This window comes from Procambarus clarkii, chromosome 59, assembly GCF_040958095.1.
Source record: "Procambarus clarkii isolate CNS0578487 chromosome 59, FALCON_Pclarkii_2.0, whole genome shotgun sequence".
Classification (NCBI taxonomy): Eukaryota; Metazoa; Arthropoda; class Malacostraca; order Decapoda; family Cambaridae; genus Procambarus; species Procambarus clarkii.
Window position 1 is genome coordinate 28,183,412 of NC_091208.1, and position 20,397 is coordinate 28,203,808.

A 20,397-nucleotide genomic window follows, 5' to 3' on the forward strand; every position below is an offset into this window, starting at 1 on the left:
CACCCACAACATCTGGCACGGCCAAACGACGGATCGAAACCACTATTGACTTCGACCCCCTCTCAAATCATCGTATTGACTCCATCCTCGATGGAGAGTCACAGGAAATATTCCTGTTATCCTCATCACCGAAAAAACAACGAAAGCTGTAACCATCAACGCTCAAAGAAGACGTGCCAGCACCACCACAGTCAGCAACAGCAGCAGCAGCAGCAGCAGCAGCAGCAACAGCAGTACCTCCATCTACAACAGCTTCGGTGGTGGTAGCAGTAGCAGGTCCACCGACGATGGTGACAGTGTTGTCAGCGGTAGTGGTAGCGGCAACGGTACCACCAACTACAGCAGTTCCGGCGGTGACAGCGGCAGCAACAGTACCATCATCGCCGGCAGCGGTAACGGTAGCGCCAGCAGTACCACCAACTACAACGGTTCCAGCGGTGGTAGCAGCAGCAGCAGCAGCAGCAGTGCCGTCAGCGGTGGCAGCGGCGTCAGTGGTACCAACAGCTCCCCCAGCAGCAGCGGCAGCGGCAGCAGCGGACGACAGCAGTACCAACAGCTGCTGCTCTTTATATGTAATTTGTTATGGGGGAACAAAATGTAGTCCCCCCCTGTTGTAGTTCTTTTAAAAGTAATATTTCCTTAGTAGATTAATAAAATAAAATATAAGTAATGATGTTTTATTCCCACCCCAGTCAGTACATAACTTAACAATGGACGAGGAACACTACATATACCTCACTAGCCTCGACCAAGAAGATATATACAACAACACAAGTTCAGCATTTACAAACACCATCCCCACTCTACATTTAAACCCTTCCATTAAACATGAAGTGGCCTTAGTCAACATACTCCTACCCAGACGAATTAACGCTATCATCAAGGATGAGGGGGAGTCTGGTATAGACGTCTATGCTACTTTTAAGCGAGGAACTCTTTCTAAAAGCCCAGAACATCTCATCTACACCTACACCCCCAAAACCAACATATTATCCAGAAACATCACATTCATCACGAGTGAGCTTAGCCGACAAATAATCACCGACATGAAGCTTAGCTTCCGAGGTGATTTCAAAATATACTTCTCAGAAAGAGAACCAATCCTCACCTATGATCAATCCTTAGAGCGCGTGTTACTTTCCTCTACACTTAACAATGAAGGCACTGGTTCCTTATATTCTCTTAGTCTTCAATTTAAACACAGAATAGCTAATGTACTTGGTTTTGACAGCAGTCGCAAATACACCATTTATCAGGCAAAATCAGATGACATTACAGCAGCCTCAAAGATCGTGGCCTCATTCCCCCCAGACAATGACGGAGGTTGTGACTATTTACTCATTTATAGTGACGTCATCGAGCCGGATCGTTACGGGGGACAAATTGTAAATATCTTAGATGCAATCAATTATCATGACTCTTATTCTAGAGGGGCTCATCCCCTAGTGTACAAGACATTAAATACTAACACGTTGGAGAAGGTGAGCGTTAAGATAACAGATCAGTTTGGGCGAAAGGTTAGTTTTGAAGATGGGAGGTCGGTTACGGTAGTCTTACACCTCCGCCCTAAGGTATAACAATATAATCTATATAAATATAAATATATATATATATATATATATATATATATATATATATATATATATATATATATATATATATAGAAGTGTTTACCCACATCATCGGTTATTATAAGCAGAGGAGTCGGGATGCGAGTACCTTTCCACACACCCTCCCAGAAGGAGTATGGGGAGATCTTCTCCCCCCTCTCTGGGAGATACGGGGTGAGGGGGGGAGCGATGAATGACATACGCACATTCCAAGCGCCTTATCTCAGATCTGGTGGTGGTTTTTTTGGGACCTTAGCCGGCTTGGCTCGACGAGCCATACCATTTTTCATGAAAACTGTAACGCCGACTGCTATCGATTTTGGGAAAAATGTTCTTGGTGATTTAACCAGTGGTAGACGGGATGTAAAGAGCGCTCTGAGAACTCACGGTATTGATGCTCTTAAGACTGTGGGGAAGAAATTGGTAGCAGGCGGGAAAATTAAAAGACTCTCTAGGAGAAGAAAAAATAAAAATAATAAATGTAAACGAGCCCTTGGGTATAAAAATGATGTATTTTCACTACAGTAAGCAGTCATACTTCACCTTTCGGAGGAGATCATGGCGGAGGCTAGTGGAGCTGGGTTGAAAATCCCTGTAGAATATTATACTTCCAGTATTATTGACCAATTTCCTAGAAGTAACAGAATACGTAATGTGGAGAGTTCAATTGCCTCCACACAGCAAATAGACATTCTACCTGTTAACCTCCCTATTAATCAACGTTTGCGGGATAATTACTTAGAATTCCGCATCCCCGGAACCCAGGGCGCCTTCTTAGATCTAGCTAATATTGTTATAGATTTTAAGGTATCTTTAACGAAAGATGACGATACCACAAATTGGAAGAGGATGACCATGTGGAATTTGTTAATGGGTTGTCAAATACCATGTTTAAAGGTGTTCAGGTGTTTTTAGGAGAGCAGGTAGTTGAAACAAATTCTAATTTTAATTATTGGTCGTTTATTAAATTAATTACCTCCATGCCTCCATCAAAAATGTCTTCCTTGGGGAGGATTGGAGCCTTTCGTAGGGACTGGAGTGATGATGGTGTAATCCCTAACGAATTTACTAATACATTTTTTACTGGGGCAACCGCCAAGGATAAAAAATTTATGACCGATTTAAAAGGTAAAGGATTGTCAATGTGTTTTCCCCTACTATTGGACGTAACAACCCTAGACCAATACATATTAGATAATATAGATGTGCGCCTAAGATTGGAGCTCTCCCCACATGCTTGGGTGCTAAATACAAGTGTGGACGATGGCTCTAAGTATCGGCTGCATATGGATTATGCTAAGTTGTGGGTAACACGAGTGTTCCCATACCCAAGTGCTTACCTAGCCTTAAACAGCTCACTGTTAGCATCCCCCGACCCCATAAGCTATACTTTCAATAAAACCATTTCTAAAACATATGTCCTAGCAGGGAATCAAACTAGTCTCTTAATTGATCAGCCTTGGGCGCAAGTAATTCCTCACAGGATATTCATGGTAATTGTGCCAATGAATTATTTCGCTGGCCTTCACCAAGGTAATGGATTATATTTTGAAAATGCAAAACTGAAAAATATCGCCATGTATTTGAACAATAATGCAATTTACCGAATTGGTGGTGATTTCGACAATCATTATGCCCGCCTTTATTACGAAACTTTGAAGACATTAGGCTTAGAGCGTGATTCACTTCTAGCCTATGACACTTTTAATAAGGGAAGATCGATATTCGCCTTTGACTTAACCACCATTCAAACAAAGGATTCCCTCCCTGTGGAGAAATCTGGCAACTTGCGTATGGAGCTTGAGTTTGGCGGTGGTGTTACATATAACAGGCTGGTTTTACTGTTTGGGGAAACGACCGGGGTACTATCCATCGACGGACAGAGAACTGTTCTGTGTGACGTGCGAGCTTAAAAACATAATGAATTGTAATGATATAAATATTAATTTAAAAAATAATCTAGGGGATCGAGCACTCTACCTAGGATGTTATAATGCTGATGAAATAGAACATTTAAATATCTCATCAAGAAAACCTATTGTTCTCATAACTAATATTTTACCATCACATAGCAGATTAACTATGGGACATTGGGTAGCTATTTATGTTGATAAAGTTAAACATCGAATGTTTTTTTTCGATAGTTATGCAATGTCGGCGGTTACTTATGGACATTATTTTCAAGGATTTATTAAAACTAACACAATAACAAAGGTGTTTGGAATGTGCTACAGACTCCAGAGTGATTTTACCCTTGCTTGTGGACTGTATTGCGTAATGTTCGTCCATAGGGTGAGTCACCTGGGGTTGCCTTCAACAGTACATTACTTACATAATGTATTTTCAAGCGTTAGTTTAAAATTAAATGATAAACGAGCCCTCGCTTATGCGAGACGATATTTTCCTATGAAACATCACTGTGTTAGGACATTTTGTAGAGGAGTAAGGGTTGGTTCTTATAGGTGGTGTAGAGAATATTTTTGTTAGCTAGGCAACCCACCTAACAGGGGGATTACCCCACATATAAAACACCTCTCACCCCACAACCTCCCTAGAAGACCCCCATCCCCCTTATCCTACAAATGGAAGGCGTCTCCCCAGAAACACACGCAGGGAAGATTGAAGTCCTTGAAGGGCCTGGTTAGTATTACCCTCACTTTCTGGTAAAGATTTATTTTTTTTCCCACAATAGAAAGTTTGCTCAACCTCTATTTTACCTCTTCTTTTTTTTCAGTGCAATTCTTAGGACCTGTCCACATTTGTAGAGTAGTAATTCTACGAGGAAGGTCTGCCCCAAACAAGATGCTGTTACGTACCCTAATTGATGATGCCTGCTGTAGAGGACACAAGGTCGCTCCTGCAGGGGGAGAGGTATGTACTAACTGTTCTTAGAGGAAATAGAATATTTTTCAAATAAAAGATATAGTCCTATAAATTATTTTCCCCATCTCTTTCCAGAACACTTCAGATGAGAGTCAGAAGGAAAGTCGTCCAAAAGGCAACCAGCCAACTCACCCCACTCCCCCAAGAGAGGGGGGAGGGGGTCAAGACCTCCCCCCACTCACCACGGATGGGGAGACGTCAGAATTCTACTCAGATGAGGAAGGGGAGGTGGAGGGGGGGGGGGATAGGGGTCATAATTAACTTCTTATACATCATTTGTGATTTTTACCTAATAAAACATTAATAAATTCTTTGATTTTTTTTAACCCCTGGAGGAGATTTATAATTTAATACCCCTATATAAGACCCACTCGACCTCCGCTGGGTGTGGAACTCTGTTACGGTAAAGTCAAGGCCATTAGGTGCGAGGAAGGGTACGGGCAACCACCCTCACCGGGAGGAACCTGTTTTACACCTACCCCATGGAGGAATGTGGGGGCGTAACTGGCACTCACCCACGAGTGTTTATTATACAAATAAATTCATTTTTACTTAAATATATTGTCATACTTTACTGTATAAATGAACATGATCATAGTGGCACATAATAGATACCTATCTTCACTGTTTTTTCGACTGCTACCACTCACACCTTGGGTGACCTAATATGGAGTGGCACTATGTGGCTCCCCGCTTCTGATTTCTTATCTGATCTCCATACATAGGTGGCACACAGAGGCGCATTCTAATCTACTTTTCCTTACAAAAACAGGGCTGTTGTATCTTATCGCAGTAACCCTGGCAGTATACATATTGGAGAACCACCTGAATTTAACAACAGGATGGATGAAGATCCCCATCTACCCCTTATTATTGGTTTAGTGACTCAGTTTGCTAGTAGACCTGCAACTTTACCAGCATATGAAAATCCTCCGTGTGAAGTACGAAGTTTAGATGAACATTTTTACGATGGACTTGAAAAAGATACAGAATATCAGAGATGGCGCTGGTTTGAAAATGCTCTGAAGGAAGCCCTTGTTTTCATTCTTAAAAGATGTGTTAAGAGAATTATTATTCCATATGGGTTTGGCATGTCAAGTTATTTGGACAACTGCGCAGTATGGGAAAGTAAATATTTGCCTATACTTGAGAAAATAGGACAAAAACTACGAAAACGAGGTATTGTACTCTTCATAGTACGTCCTGAAAACATCGTTCCTCCTCAGTCATCCACCCACGGCATCTTTGAAAATAAGATTCCATACATTGCTGTTCTTCAAAATGGACCCACAACTAATGCTACTGATGCTGCTAGGACACCTGAAGATGATGCTACGCCTGCTACCGCTGATGCTAGTTCACCTTCTATCAACACTAAGTTGTCTGATACAATTAATTCAACACCTGTTAATGTTACTACGTCTGTTGATACTAATGTTACAATGTGTGTTAGTAGTAGTTTTACAAATTTAGAAGAGAAGATGGATTGGGAATAATAATGTCTGTAAATAATTTATACTTTGTACATTTTTACAAATTAAATACATTGTACATTTTTACACATTAAATAACAAAATAGAAACTCGTGTGTTTATTTTCTCCCTTTTAATGTCTAAATGTCAACTCTACTTTTCTGAGTATATAGGAAGAGGTACGAAACTTTTTCTGTCTTACTTCAAGATGGATTGTTCTATGTACATGCAAGTGAAGCTTAAGCGTTTGAATAAGTGTATTATAGATGCTGATTTTACTAGTGATGAAATTCTAAAACCTGGAGACTGTCTTGTCTACGATTCTCATAATTTATCTGGTGGATTTGCACAACTGTTATGGGAAAAATATCCTTACAGTAAAGTTTCCGAGTGTGAAGTGGTACAGAATAATATAACTCCTGGTGGTATAGTACTTGCTTTATCTCCAGAACCAGAAATAAAACCTCATATTATAGGACTTCAATACAGTAGCTCTAATAAGATCTAGGATTACAGAAAGATATTATTAAACGTTGGAGTTTTAAATCTGCAATAAGGCAAATTTGTTGTCAGGCAAGAAATAATAATTTAATCCAGCGTATAATTATTCCATATGGTATTGGGTTTAATGACGGAATAGGATGGAGTAAAGAAGAACAAGAAGAATGGGAGACACACTATTTTCCAGGACTAGCCCATTTAGCTTATGTTTTAAAGAATAATAAAAAAGAATTATTAATGGTTCGTATACCTCTTGGAGAAGATGTTACGGGGACTGGGAGAGAGAAGAAACAAGTAGAGGATGGATCTAATAAACGGAAGAGAATATCATAGTTAAAACTAGTAGATCTAAAATAATACATATAACTAATTTGGAAACTACAGCTAAGAGAGAGGGGCGGAGCGTAACAATCTCCGATGTGATAAGCTAGGTCGGGATATATCTTGCCATAAACTCCCCATCTCGGTCCAGCAGCGACAAGACATACTCGGATCGATGGCTGCTGTATACAGTAAGTGCTTATTGTATGATGTACTTACAGTACTCGTTATATTTGTTGTGATATAATTTTGCTTATTATTGAATATCTTTTAGTTTGAAATATTATGATTATTTAATAGTCCCTGTGTTAAATATTGTATTTTTCTTTGTTTAAAGATCTACCCCATGTGATGGATGTGAAGAGTCTACCAGGGTTTGGAAGCATGCCTGATCTTGTGTCAGAAACTATATGGCAAAGTCCAGCTTCGACTGTTTTGTGGAAGAATATGCCCCTGGCGGAAAAACAGACTTATAAAGTGATGACACATACTGATAAATGTACGCATGAGAACATTGTTCCAGCTCTAGCAAAGTTTATTAGCAAAAGTGAAAATGTTTTAATGATACTGATTGGTCGTGATTTTATAAAGTTGAAAGAAGAACTTCCAATGATAAAATGTGATATAGTCTTATTTAGCTTAAAAGAGAGTGTTACAGATGTACTCAAGAAACATGAGAATTGTCAAGTGTTGTTGCTGACGAAAATTCCTAGTAAGGCTGAGATGAAGAAAATTTCTTTGTTATTTAAAGGCGATAAAATAATTTGCACTTTTAGACCTAAACCCCGTTTTAAATACATATTTCCAGAATTTGAAGAAGTGCCTATAGGATGTAACTTAAAGGATAAATTTTTTATAAGAAAATTTGTGGATGAAATTGGTTCTCCAAATGCTGCAAACTGGTTTATTAATAAGTTGAGTTCTGAAGAACGAGAAGTGTATACTATAATGAGCCAGGATGAACTGCAACAGCAGGTAAATAGTAAGACTGTGAAAGAGCTTAGTATTATTCACCCTAAAACAGAAGAAGATGAACATTGGAGTTTAATTGATCATATGGAGGAGAGCTTTCCATCTTTTCCGTACCAGAAATAGGATATCATACCCCCCAAAAGATAGAAATAGAGGCGGTGATGAGATTTATAGGACAGGATCCTGTACTTGGTGTTTTCTCTGGTATGGCCTTTATTGAAAATCTTATTAGGATAAGACACACTAATGTGGTACGAGCTACAGATAATTACTCGAATATGGGTGAGAGTAAGTGGATGGAGGTTGAACAAATGGATGCTGTAGAAGCAGTTAGGACTTATTGTAATGACAGAGAAGTACTTCTAATGTCCTGGCCTGAATTGATTTGTGATGATAATGTTTATAGCGATGCTTTCTATGTTTTAAAGGAATTTAAGGGACAAAAACTAATCTATTTTGGAGAAGGGGAAGGGGGATGCTGTGCATGTGATGGATTTTTTAACTTGCTGGATAGTGAGTTTCATTGTGTGAAATCAAATACATGTTTTACTTATAATTCTTTTATAAATTCAAATGTTTATTTCTATATAAGACTATAGTGTTTATGATTTCTTGAACACTTGTATATGATTTTCTTGAACACTTGTATAACTACTAAGAACACTTGTATATAATTGCTTCTTGAACACTTATGAATACCTGTATAACTACTAAGAACACTTACTTGTATATGATTTTCTTGAACACTTGTAAAACTACTAAGAATAACTGTATATGATTTTCTTGAACACTTGTAAAACTACTAAGAATAACTGTATATGATTTTCTTGAACACTTGTAAAACTACTAAGAACACTTATGATTTCTTGAATACCTGTATAACTACTAAAAACACTTGTATGCGTTAAATGTTGTAATAAACTTAATGTCTCTTCTAAATAAGATTTCTTTATCCTTAATAGAATAATTTGCTTATTACATTGGAGGACTGAAACAAGTACTTAATTATGAAACAGAATACTGACATGATGTAGTAAGTTTAACGGAAATATTGAATACAATGACTTGAAAAGTTTTCCTTTGACTAATGAAGGTGTATGTTTAATAAAACTGAGTTACGAAAACAATGCCTTAAGATGCTACTGTAAGTAATGACTTAGTGCGCAGGCAAGTATCTTTAATTGTACGAAGATGTCTTAGAATGATTTATATTGACCTTATTTTGAAAATGGATAACTGCTAAATGCTCAGTAGTAACTTACTGTGAATTAGTAATGTTACTGTTGTTGTTGTTGTTGTTGTTAATAACGATGATCTACTTACTTACTTACTAAAATGACAGAAACAACTAGTTTTGAGAATTAGTACAGAGATGATTAGAGAATATGTAGTGGACTGTAATGAACGGGTAAGAACATGTAGCGGAGGGATGGAGGAAAATTGTAAGAAAGGGTTGAAAGTTGGGATGTGTAAAGGATTGAGAGATTGTAAGGGATGGTATCAAGATGTGCGGAAAACATGCTACAACATGTAAAGTAGACAGTGTAGTGAGTTGGGCGGTGAACAAGCTAGGACTTGTAATGGATGGAAAGAGTCGGGTATATTTACATATGACTCATGTTTAAATAAGATAGAGGAGACGGTAATAGTTGTTTAAGTCTTGTATAAAATGGGAAAGAAGTAGAGAATATGTAAGACTAAGTACAGATCTGAACTTACAGAGAATATGCTATGAACGGGGAAAGAACGCAAATTAACAGCTACATTTAAATTTATGAGACTTGGATGAGATGGAGGAAGGTGGGAGGGGGTGAAAGATAATTAAACAGGTTGGGGTTATGTGTATACTCGGATAAGAGATACGCTGGAGACGGACTTGATCGAATATATTTATGTCTGATGATCTAAGGCTAATGTCCAGATTAATTTTACTACGTTAGAAAATAAGGTGATCTTAAATCTCAGGGTGATTTAGTTGGAAAATAAAGAACTTGCACAAATGAACTAAGCTGGGGCACAAGAGTTGTAACTTGATAACTGAACTGGTTTTTATTTACTATGTCTGAAAATGTAGTTGGGTGTTTAAATCTCAGGGGGATTTGGATTGATAGTAATGAATTTACAGGAGTGAACTTGGACAGAGGACAAGAGCTAGAGTTTTATAATTGTTTTCATCATATTTACTATGTCTGAAATACAGAGGGTAAAAATTTCGGGGAAATTGTTGGTTTATTTACAAAGACTTGAGGGTGGAAGAGGGTGGGGGACGAGAGCTGGAGCTCAGTAACTGACTTGATCTTATTTACTAACTTTGAAGTATGTCTGCTTTTAATTTTAGGGAAATTGATGGGTTATTTACAAAGATACGAAAGAGAATTAAGGCGGGGACGAGAGCTGGAGCTCGATAACTGACTTGATTTTATTTACGGTGTCTGAAATACAGAGGGTAAAAATTTAAGGGAAATTGATGGTTTATTTACAAAGATACGAAAGAGAACTAAGGCGGAGGACAAGCGCTGGAGCTCAGTAACTGACTTGATTTTATTTACGGTGTCTGAAATACAGAGGGTAACAATTTAAGGGAAATTGATGGTTTATTTACAAAGATACGAAAGAGAACTAAGGCGGAGGACAAGCGCTGGAGCTTGGTAACTGTTTTGATCTTATTTACGGTGCTTGAAATACAGAGGGTAGAAATTTCAGGGAAATTGGACTGATACTAACGAAGATACGAGAGAGAGCTAAGGCGGAGGACAAGAGCTGGAGCTTGGTAACTGTTTTGATCTTATTTACGGTGCCCGAAATACAGAGGGTAAAAATTTCAGGGAAATTGGACTGATACTAACGAAGATACGAGAGAGAGCTAAGGCGGAGGACAAGCGCTGGAGCTTGGTAACTAAATTACTGTATTGAACTACATTTGAAATATAATTATTTAAAATTTTAGAGGGATTGGAATGATAGTATTCATTATACGACAGGGGACTAAGGTGGGGGAACGTGAGCTAGAACATGCTTACTAACGTGATTTATTTGTGTAAAACTGACTTGCTTAATGAAAAGGAGCAAACATACGATGTTGGAAAATAGTTGAACTGAATGAAAGGAGAGAGAGAGAGAGAGGAGGGACGGTCCAGATATTATTATGGAGAAGATAAGATAAGATTAAGAGCCGACTGGCTGGCTGGGCGCAAAGTAAATAAAGGTGACGCGACAGATTGCGAGGTAAGGGGGGAGGGAGGGGGGTGTGATGTACGAAACCCTGAAAAACCATGACTTACACAGGTGATTTTCTAAATTTATATGAATAACTAAGGCTTACATAGACGATTTTGTAAGTTGAAAACATGTAAAACATGTCCGTAGAGTTCTCCTGGAAACCCTAAAGTGCTACACACGTTATTTGAATTTGTCCCATAAGGCTTTAACAAACTTCTATGTCTCGGAAATTATTTTTCTCATAAGAAATCCATACTTCTAAAATCTGTGACACAAAATTTACCTGAAAACCCTGGCTCACACAGACGATATTTGACCTGAAAACCATGGCTCCACACAGACGATATTCTAAATTTACCTGAAAACCCTGACATGCTACACACGATATTTCCCCTTTGGAACCTAAAAACCCTGACATGCTACAGACGATATTTCCCAGAAACAAAATATCGTCTGTGGCATGTCATCCCTACTACTCCCGAGGTGGGCTCCATCACCGAGGAAGTACCCGAGGTGGGCTCCATCACCGAGGAAGTACCCGAGGTGGGCTCCTTCACCGAGGAAGTACCCGAGGTGGACTCCATCACCGAGGAAGTACCCGAGGTGAGCTCCATCACCGAAGAAGTACCCGAGGTGAGGTCCATCACCGAGGAAGAACCCGAGGTGGGCTCCATCACCGAGGAAGTACCCGATGTGGGCTCCTTCACCGAGGAAGTACCCGAGGTGAGCTCCATCACCGAGGAAGTACCCGAGGTGAGCTCCATCACCGAGGAAGTACCCGAGGTGAGCTCCATCACCGAGGAAGAACCCGAGGTGGGCTCCATCACCGAGGAAGTACCCGAGGTGGGCTCCATCACCGAGGAAGTACCCGAGGTGAGCTCCATCACCGAGGAAGTACCTGAGGTGAGCTCCATCACCGAGGAAGTACCCGAGGTGAGGTCCATCACCGAGGAAGAACCCGAGGTGGGCTCCTTCACCGAGGAAGTACCCGAGGTGGGCTCCATCCCCGAGGAAGTACCCGAGGTGGGCTCCATTACCGAGGAAGTAGCCGAGGTGGGCTCCATCACCGAAGAAGTACCCGAAGTGGGCTCCATCACCGTGGAAGAACCCGAGGTGGGCTCCATCACCGAGGAAGTACCCGAGGTGGGCTCCATTACCGAGGAAGTAGCCGAGGTGAGCTCCATCACCGAGGAAGAACCCGAGGTGGGCTCCATCACCGAGGAAGTACCCGAGGTGAGCTCCATCGCCGAGGAAGAACCCGAGGTGGGCTCCATCACCGAGGAAGAACCGAGGTGGGCTCCATCACCGAGGAAGTACCCGAGGTGGGCTCCATCACCGAGGAAGTACCCGAGGTGGGCTCCATCCCCGAGGAAGTACCCGAGGTGGGCTCCATTTCCGAGGAAGTAGCCGAGGTGGGCTCCATCACCGAAGAAGTACCCGAAGTGGGCTCCATCACCGTGGAAGAACCCGAGGTGGGCTCCATCACCGAGGAAGTACCCGAGATGGGCTCCATTACCGAGGAAGTAGCCGAGGTGAGCTCCATCACCGAGGAAGTACCCGAGGTGAGCTCCATCGCCGAGGAAGAAACCGAGGTGGGCTCCATCACCGAGGAAGAACCCGAGGTGGGCTCCATCACCGAGGAAGTACCCGAGGTGGGCTCCATCACCGAGGAAGTACCCGAGGTGGGCTCCATCACCGAGGAAGTACCCGAGGTGGACTCCATCACCGAGGAAGTACCCGAGGTGAGCTCCATCACCGAGGAAGTACCCGAGGTGAGCTCCATCACCGAGGAAGTACCCGAGGTGGGCTCCATCACCGAGGTGGGCTCCATCACGGAGGAAGTACCCGAGGTGGGCTCCATCACCGAGGAAGTACCCGAGGTGGACTCCATAATAATAATAATTATGTTATAATCTATATATAATCAGGATAATCTACTCCTTCCCCCCATTTGGATGGGACGGGGAAAAGGAATGGTTCCCAGCCACTTGGACGGTCGGGGATTGAACGCCGGCCTGCATGACGCCAGGCCGGTCAGCCCAGGTGGTTGGGCACGGCTTCAGCAACGTGATGACTTATGGAATATACACATGGTAGAGAGGACACAGGTATACTAAAATTTACATGAAGCATCATACATATACATATACATGAGTTTACCTCGCCCCATCATAGACATTAGAGATGAAGGGCCCTTAATCGTAGTGGGAGAGACGCTGTTTAAGGCTTTTGGAAACTTGCCCCGCTCCATGCAGGTCGGAGTTCAATCCCCGACCGTCCAAGTGGTTGGGCTGGTCCAGGTCCTCACTGACTCACCACATGATTCACTCATTACCCACATGATTCACTTTACTCATTCACCATCCCCTTTCCCCTTGAAGCGCAAATGACTCCATTACCTCTTGGTAAGGAATCAATACAGTTTTGATAATACTTGGGATAATTCATTAAATATGGTGATGAGTTTTAAAGAGTTTTGTTACGAGTTCTTCTTCAATTGCGTGCTGATTGGCTTGTTCGTGTGGGTGTCGTCGGCAGGAGTGATCTACGTCCTGGGCTGCCTCAGGCACCACCTCTTGCAATTGCTGCAGGAGCAGCAGGGCTGCTGGAGCTATCTGCCTGTTGTGGGCAGGTTCTTCACGTCGCAGGATGCCATCAGGGGCTTGACCCAAGACCCGGACACAATGATGACGCAAGTGCCACTCGCTGGCTCGCTGGTTACTCTCTGCTGCCGCATCTGGCAGGTGTCGGTCCTCTTGTGGCGTGTAGAGCCGCGTCGCCTGCTGGAGGGAGGCGCCCTCTACGGTGCTGGGCAGCTGGCAGCCCTCCTGTGTGTTATCTGTGGAGCTGTTGTCGTCTTTATGAAGACTCGTATGGCGGACCTCCGGGTGAGGGCCCGGTCTCCCGGTCCTCCCCACCAGCACCACCACCAGCAGCAGGTGGAAGAGGACCACTCTCCCCACCAGCACCACCACCAGCAGGTGAAAGAGGACCACTCTCCCCTCCAGCACCAGCAGCAGCAGCACCAGCAGCAGCAGCACCAGCACCAGCAGCACCAGCAGCAGGGGGATGAGGACCACTCTCCCCACCAGCACCACCACCAGCAGCAGGGGGATGAGGACCACTCTCCCCACCACCAGATACAGCAGCAGGGGGAAGAGGACCACTCTCCCCACCACCAGCAGCAGCAGCACCAGCAGCAGCAGCAGCAGCACCAGCAGCAGGGGGATGAGGACCACTCTCCCCACCACCAGCACCACCAGCAGCAGCAGGGGGAAGAGGGCCACTCTCTCCGGCTCCAGCATAGAGTGGTTGCGAATCTCCCTTCCTCCAAAAACGGTTGTTCCCAGCAGCAGCAGGTAATCTGCCTCTCTGAACCCTGCGGACGACCGGAGCCCTGCGGACGATCGGAGCCCTGCGGACGATCAGAATGCTTCAAGCGGATACTGAAGAAGAGAGTGAGAGAAGACGACTGGAGGCAGTTAGTTCTGCCGCAGGAAGATCAGCGTACCGCAGACCGGAGGCAGAGGACACCGCAGGAAGATCAGCGTACCACAGACCGGAGGCAGATGACGCCGCAGGAAGATCAGCGTACCGCAGACCAGAGGCAGATGACGCCGCAGGAAGATCAGCGTACCACAGACCGGAGGCAGAGGACACCGCAGGAAGATCAGCGTACCGCAGACCGGAGGCAGAGGACGCCGCAGGAAGATCAGCGTACCGCAGACCGGAAGCAGATGACGCCGCAGGAAGATCAGCGTACCGCAGACTGGATGCAGTTAAAGCTGCCGCAGAGACAGTGTGAAGCATACTGGAAGGTGGTGAGTTTACAGAAGCTTCAGCAGGGTCTCGCAGACATTCCATCGCCAGTACGAGACGCAGAATTCGTCTTGGTTTACTTCAAAGTTGGCGGATGTGCGTGCGCCGCCTGTCTCAAGCACCACTTTCAGTTCTACTTGCAGGCGCATCACTCGCTCACTCCTCTCCACTACGAGCGCTCGGCCACAGAAGGGCATTCCAAGGCACACTCGGGCAGCAAAGAGGGACCTCAGATGAGCTCAATAATCAAAGGAGAACCTGAGGTAGGGGCTCACTCATCCCGCCTCCAGCATAGGATTGTTGCGGATCTCTTTCCGTCCACAACGGGCGAATCCCAGCAACAGCAGGAGCAGACCACTTACATCTCTGAACCCAGCGGACGACCTGAACCCAGCGGACGACCTGAACCCAGCTCCATCACCGAGGAAGTACCCGAGGTGGGCTCCATCACCGAGGAAGTACCCGAGGTGGGCTCCATCACCGAGGAAGTACCCGAGGTGGGCTCCATCACCGAGGAAGTACCCGAGGTGGGCTCCATCACCGAGGAAGTACCCGAGGTGGGCTCCATCACCGAGGAAGAACCCGAGGTGGGCTCCATCGCCGAGGAAGAACCCGAGGTGGGCTCCATCACCGAGGAAGAACCCGAGGTGGGCTCCATCACCGAGGAAGAACCCGAGGTGAGCTCCATCACCGAGGAAGAACCCGAGGTGGGCTCCATCACCGAGGAAGAACCCGAGGTGGGCTCCATCACCGAGGAAGAACCCGAGGTGGGCTCCATCACCGAGGAAGTACCCGAGGTGAGCTCCATCACCGAGGAAGAACCCGAGGTGGGCTCCATCGCCGAGGAAGTACCCGAGGTGAGCTCCATCACCGAGGAAGTAGCCGAGGTGGGCTCCATCACCGAGGAAGAACCCGAGGTGGGATCCATCATCGAGGAAGAACTCGAGGTGGGCTCCATCACCGACGAAGAACCCGAGGTGGGCTCCATCACCGAGGAAGTACCCGAGGTGGGCTCCATCACCGAGGAAGTACCCGAGGTGGGCTTCATCACCGAGGAAGTACCCGAGGTGAGCTACATCACCGAGGAAGTAGCCGAGGTGGGCTCCATCACCGAGGAAGAACCCGAGGTGGGCTCCATCGCCGAGGAAGAACCCGAGGTGGGCTCCATCACCGAGGAAGAACCCGAGGTGGGCTCCATCACCGAGGAAGTACCCGAGGTGGGCTCCATCACCGAGGAAGTAGCCGAGGTGGGCTCCATCAACGAGGAAGTAGCCGAGGTGGGCTCCATCACCGAGGAAGGACCCGAGGTGGGCTCCATCACCGAGGAAGAACCCGAGATGGGCTCGATCACCGAGGAAGTACCCGAGGTGGGCTCCATCGCCGAGGAAGTACCCGAGGTGGGCTCCATCGCCGAGGAAGTACCCGAGGTGGGCTCCATCACCGAGGAAGAACCCGAGGTGGGCTCCATCGCCGAGGAAGAACCCGAGGTGGGCTCCATCACCGATGAAGTACCCGAGGTGAGCTCCATCACCGAGGAAGTACCCGAGGTGGGCTCCATCACCGAGGAAGAACCCGAGGTGGGCTCCATCGCCGAGGAAAAACCCGAGGTGGGCTCCATCGCCGAGGAAGAACCCGAGGTGGGCTCCATCACCGAGGAAGACCCCGAGGTGGGCTCCATCACCGAGGAAGAACCCGAGGTGGGCTCCATCACCGAGGAAGTACCCGAGGTGGGATCCATCACCGAGGTGGGCTCCATCACCGAGGAAGAACCCGAGGTGGGCTCCATCGCCGAGGAAGAACCCGAGGTGGTCTCCATCACCGAGGAAGTAGCCGAGGTGGTCTCCATCACCGAGGTGGGCTCCATCGCCGACGAAGAACCCGAGGTGGGCTCCATCACCGAGGAAGTACCCGAGGTGGGCTCCATCACCGAGGAAGTAGCCGAGATGAGCTCCATAACCGAGGAAGAACCCGAGGTGGGCTCCGTCACCGAGGAAGAACCCGAGGTGGGCTCCATCGCCGAGGAAGAACCCGAGGTGGGCTCCATCGCCGAGGAAGAACCCGAGGTGGGCTCCATCACCGAGGAAGAACCCGAGGTGGGCTCCATCACTGAGGAAGAACCCGAGGTGGGCTCCATCACCGAGGAAGAACCCGAGGTGAGCTCCATCACCGAGGAAGTACCCGAGGTGAGCTCCATCACCGAGGAAGTACCCGAGGTGAGCTCCATCACCGAGGAAGTACCCGAGGTGGCCTCAATCACCGAGGAAGTAGCCGAGGTGGGCTCCATCACCGAGGAAGTAGCCGAGGTGGGCTCCATCACCGAGGAAGAACCCGAGGTGGGCTCCATCACCGAGGAAGAACCCGAGGTGGGCTCCATCACCGAGGAAGTAGCCGAGGTGGGCTCCATCACCGAGGAAGTAGCCGAGGTGGGCTCCATCACCGAGGAAGTACCCGAGGTGGGCTCCATCACCGAGGAAGTACCCGAGGTGGGCTCCATCACCGAGGAAGAACCCGAGGTGGGCTCCATCACCGAAGAAGTACCCGAGGTGAGCTCCATCACCGAGGAAGTACCCGAGGTGGGCTCCATCACCGAGGAAGTTCCCGAGGTGGGCTCCATCACCGAGGAAGAACCCGAGGTAGGCTCCATCACCGAGGAAGTAGCCGAGGTGGGCTCCATCACCGAGGAAGAACCCGAGGTGGGATCCATCACCGAGGAAGAACCCGAGGTGGACTCCATCACCGAGGAAGTACCCGAGGTGGGCTCCATCACCGAGGAAATACCCGAGGTGAGCTCCATCACCGAGGAAGTACCCGAGGTGGGCTCCATCACCGAAGAAGTACCCGAGGTGAGCTCCATCACCGAGGAAGTACCCGAGGTGGGCTCCATCACCGAGGAAGTACCCGAGGTGGGCTCCATCACCGAGGAAGAACCCGAGGTGGGCTCCATCACCGAGGAAGTACCCGAGATGAGCTCCATCACCGAGGAAGTACCCGAGGTGGGCTCCATCACCGAGGAAGAACCCGAGGTGGGCTCCATCACCGAGGAAGAACCCGAGGTGGGCTCCATCACCGAGGAAGTACCCGAGATGAGCTCCATCACCGAGGTGAGCTCCATCACCGAGGAAGAACCCGAGGTGGGCTCCATTACCGAGGAAGTACCCGAGGTGGGCTCCATCACCGAGGAAGTACCCGAGGTGGGCTCCATCACCGAGGAAGTACCCGAGGTGGGCTCCATCACCGAGGAAGTACCCGAGATGGGCTCCATCACCGAGGAAGTACCCGAGGTGGGCTCCATCACCGAGGAAGTACCCGAGGTGGGCTCCATCACCGAGGAAGAACCCGAGGTGGGCTCCATCACCGAGGAAGAACCCGAGGTGGGCTCCATCACCGAGGAAGTACCCGAGATGAGCTCCATCACCGAGGAAGTAGCCGAGGTGGGCTCCATCACCGAGGAAGAACCCGAGGTAGGCTCCATCACCGAGGAAGAACCCGAGGTGGGCTCCATCACCGAGGAAGTACCCGAGGTGGGCTCCATCACCGAGGAAGAACCCGAGGTGGGCTCCATCACCGAGGAAGAACCCGAGGTGGGCTCCATCACCGAGGAAGAACCCGAGGTGAGCTCCATCACCGAGGAAGTACCCGAGGTTGGCTCCATCACCGAGGAAGTACCCGAGATGAGCTCCATCACCGAGGAAGTACCCGAGGTGGGCTCCATCACCGAGGAAGTACCCGAGGTGAGCTCCATCACCGAGGAAGTACCCGAGGTGGGCTCCATCACCGAGGAAGAACCCGAGGTGGGCTCCATCACCGAGGAAGAACCCGAGGTGAGCTCCATCACCGAGGAAGAACCCGAGGTGAGCTCCATCACCGAGGAAGAACCCGAGGTGAGCTCCATCACCGAGGAAGAACCCGAGGTGGGCTCCATCACCGAGGAAGAACCCGAGGTGGGCTCCATCACCGAAGAAGTACCCGAGGTGGGCTCCATCACCGAGGAAGTACCCGAGGTGGGCTCCATCACCGAGGAAGTACCCGAGGTGGGCTCCATCACCGAGGAAGAACCCGAGGTGGGCTCCATCACCGAGGAAGAACCCGAGGTGGGCTCCATCACCGAGGAAGTACGCCAGGTGAGCTCCATCACCGTGGAAGTACCCCAGGTGAGCTCCATCACCGAGGAAGAACGTGAGGTGAGCTCCATCACCGAGGAAGAACCCGAGGTGGGCTCCATCACCGAGGAAGTACCCCAGGTGAGCTCCATCACCGAGGAAGAACGTGAGGTGAGCTCCATCACCGAGGAAGAACGTGAGGTGATCTCCATCACCGTGGTAATACCCCAGGTGAGCTCCATCACCGAGGAAGAACGTGAGGTGATCTCCATCACCGTGGTAATACCCCAGGTGAGCTCCATCACCGTGGAAGTACGCCAGGTGAGCTCCATCACCGAGGAAGAACGTGAGGTGACCTCCATCACCGTGGAAGTACCCCAGGTGAGCTCCATCGCCGAGGAAGAACGTGAGGTGAGCTCCATCACCGTGGAAGTACCCCAGGTGAGCTCCATCACCGAGGAAGAACGTGAGGTGAACTCCATCACCGTGGAAGTACCCCAGGTGAGCTCCATCACCGAGGAAGAACGTGAGGTGAGCTCCATCACCGTGGAAGTACCCCAGGTGAGCTCCATCACCGAGGAAGAACGTGAGGTGAGCTCCATCACCGTGGAAGTACCCCAGGTGAGCTCCATCACCGAGGAAGTACCCCAGGTGAGCTCCATCACCGAGGAAGTACCTGAGGTGAGCTTCATCACCGAGGAAGTACCTGAGGTGAGCTTCATCACCGAGGAAGTACCCGGGGTGACCTGCATCACCGAGGAAGTACCTGAGGTGAGCTTCATCACCGAGGAAGTACCCGGGGTGACCTGCATCACCGGGGAAGTACCTGAGGTGAGCTTCATCACCGAGGAAGTACCCGAGGTGACCTGCATCACCGAGGAAGTACCTGAGGTGAGCTTTATCACCAAGGAAGTACCCGAGGTGACCTGCATCACCGAGGAAGTACCTGAGGTGAGCTTCATCACCGAGGAAGTACCCGAGGTGAGCTCCATCACCGAGGAAGTACCTGAGGTGACCTGCATCACCGAGGAAGTACCTGAGGAGAGCTTCATCACCGAGGAAGTACCCGAGGTGAGCTTCATCACCGAGGAAGTACCTCAGGTGAAGTACTCCAGGTGAGCTCCATCACCGAGGAAGTACCCGAGGTGAGCTCCATCACCGAGGAAGTACCTGAGGTGAGCTCCATCACCGAGGAAGTACCTGAGGTGAGCTTCATCACCGAGGAAGTACCTCAGGTGAAGTACTCCAGTTGAGCTCCATCACCGAGGAAGTACCTGAGGTGAGCTCCATCACCATGGAGACGACTACGACATGGTAGTCCACCTCCTGGCGAGTCCCCCTCCCAGCGAGTCCCTCTCCCAGCGAGTCCCCCTCCTGGCGAGTCCCCCTCCCAGCGAGTCCCCCTCCCAGCGAGTCCCCCTCCCAGCGAGTCCCCCTCCCGGCGAGTCCCCCTCCCGGCGAGTCCCCCTCCCAGCGAGTCCCCCTCCCGGCGAGTCCCTC

At 47.9% G+C, this 20,397-nt stretch overlaps 1 protein-coding gene across 1 annotated transcript; it reads left to right on the plus strand.

Moving 5' to 3' along the window:
- The first annotated feature begins 6,962 nt into the window (after window positions 1-6,962).
- LOC138353771 (fap1 adhesin-like) lies at window positions 6,963-20,150 on the plus strand. Its single transcript, XM_069307171.1, has 11 exons — window positions 6,963-6,978; window positions 7,125-7,499; window positions 11,601-11,731; window positions 11,990-12,121; window positions 12,349-12,540; window positions 13,987-15,264; window positions 15,673-15,804; window positions 16,063-16,215; window positions 16,591-16,800; window positions 19,039-19,218; window positions 20,013-20,150. The coding sequence occupies exons 1-11, from the start codon at window positions 6,963-6,965 to the stop codon at window positions 20,148-20,150; spliced, it is 2,937 nt and encodes a 978-aa protein (XP_069163272.1).
- Window positions 20,151-20,397: the final 247 nt, after the last annotated feature.

Coding starts and splice junctions, on each gene's coding strand:
- LOC138353771 (XM_069307171.1), top strand. Junction 11,732..11,989: donor TCACCGAGGAAGTACCCGAG/GTGAGCTCCATC, acceptor TCCATCCCCGAG/GAAGTACCCGAGGTGGGCTC. Junction 12,541..13,986: donor TCACCGAGGAAGTACCCGAG/GTGAGCTCCATC, acceptor TCTCCCCTCCAG/CACCAGCAGCAGCAGCACCA.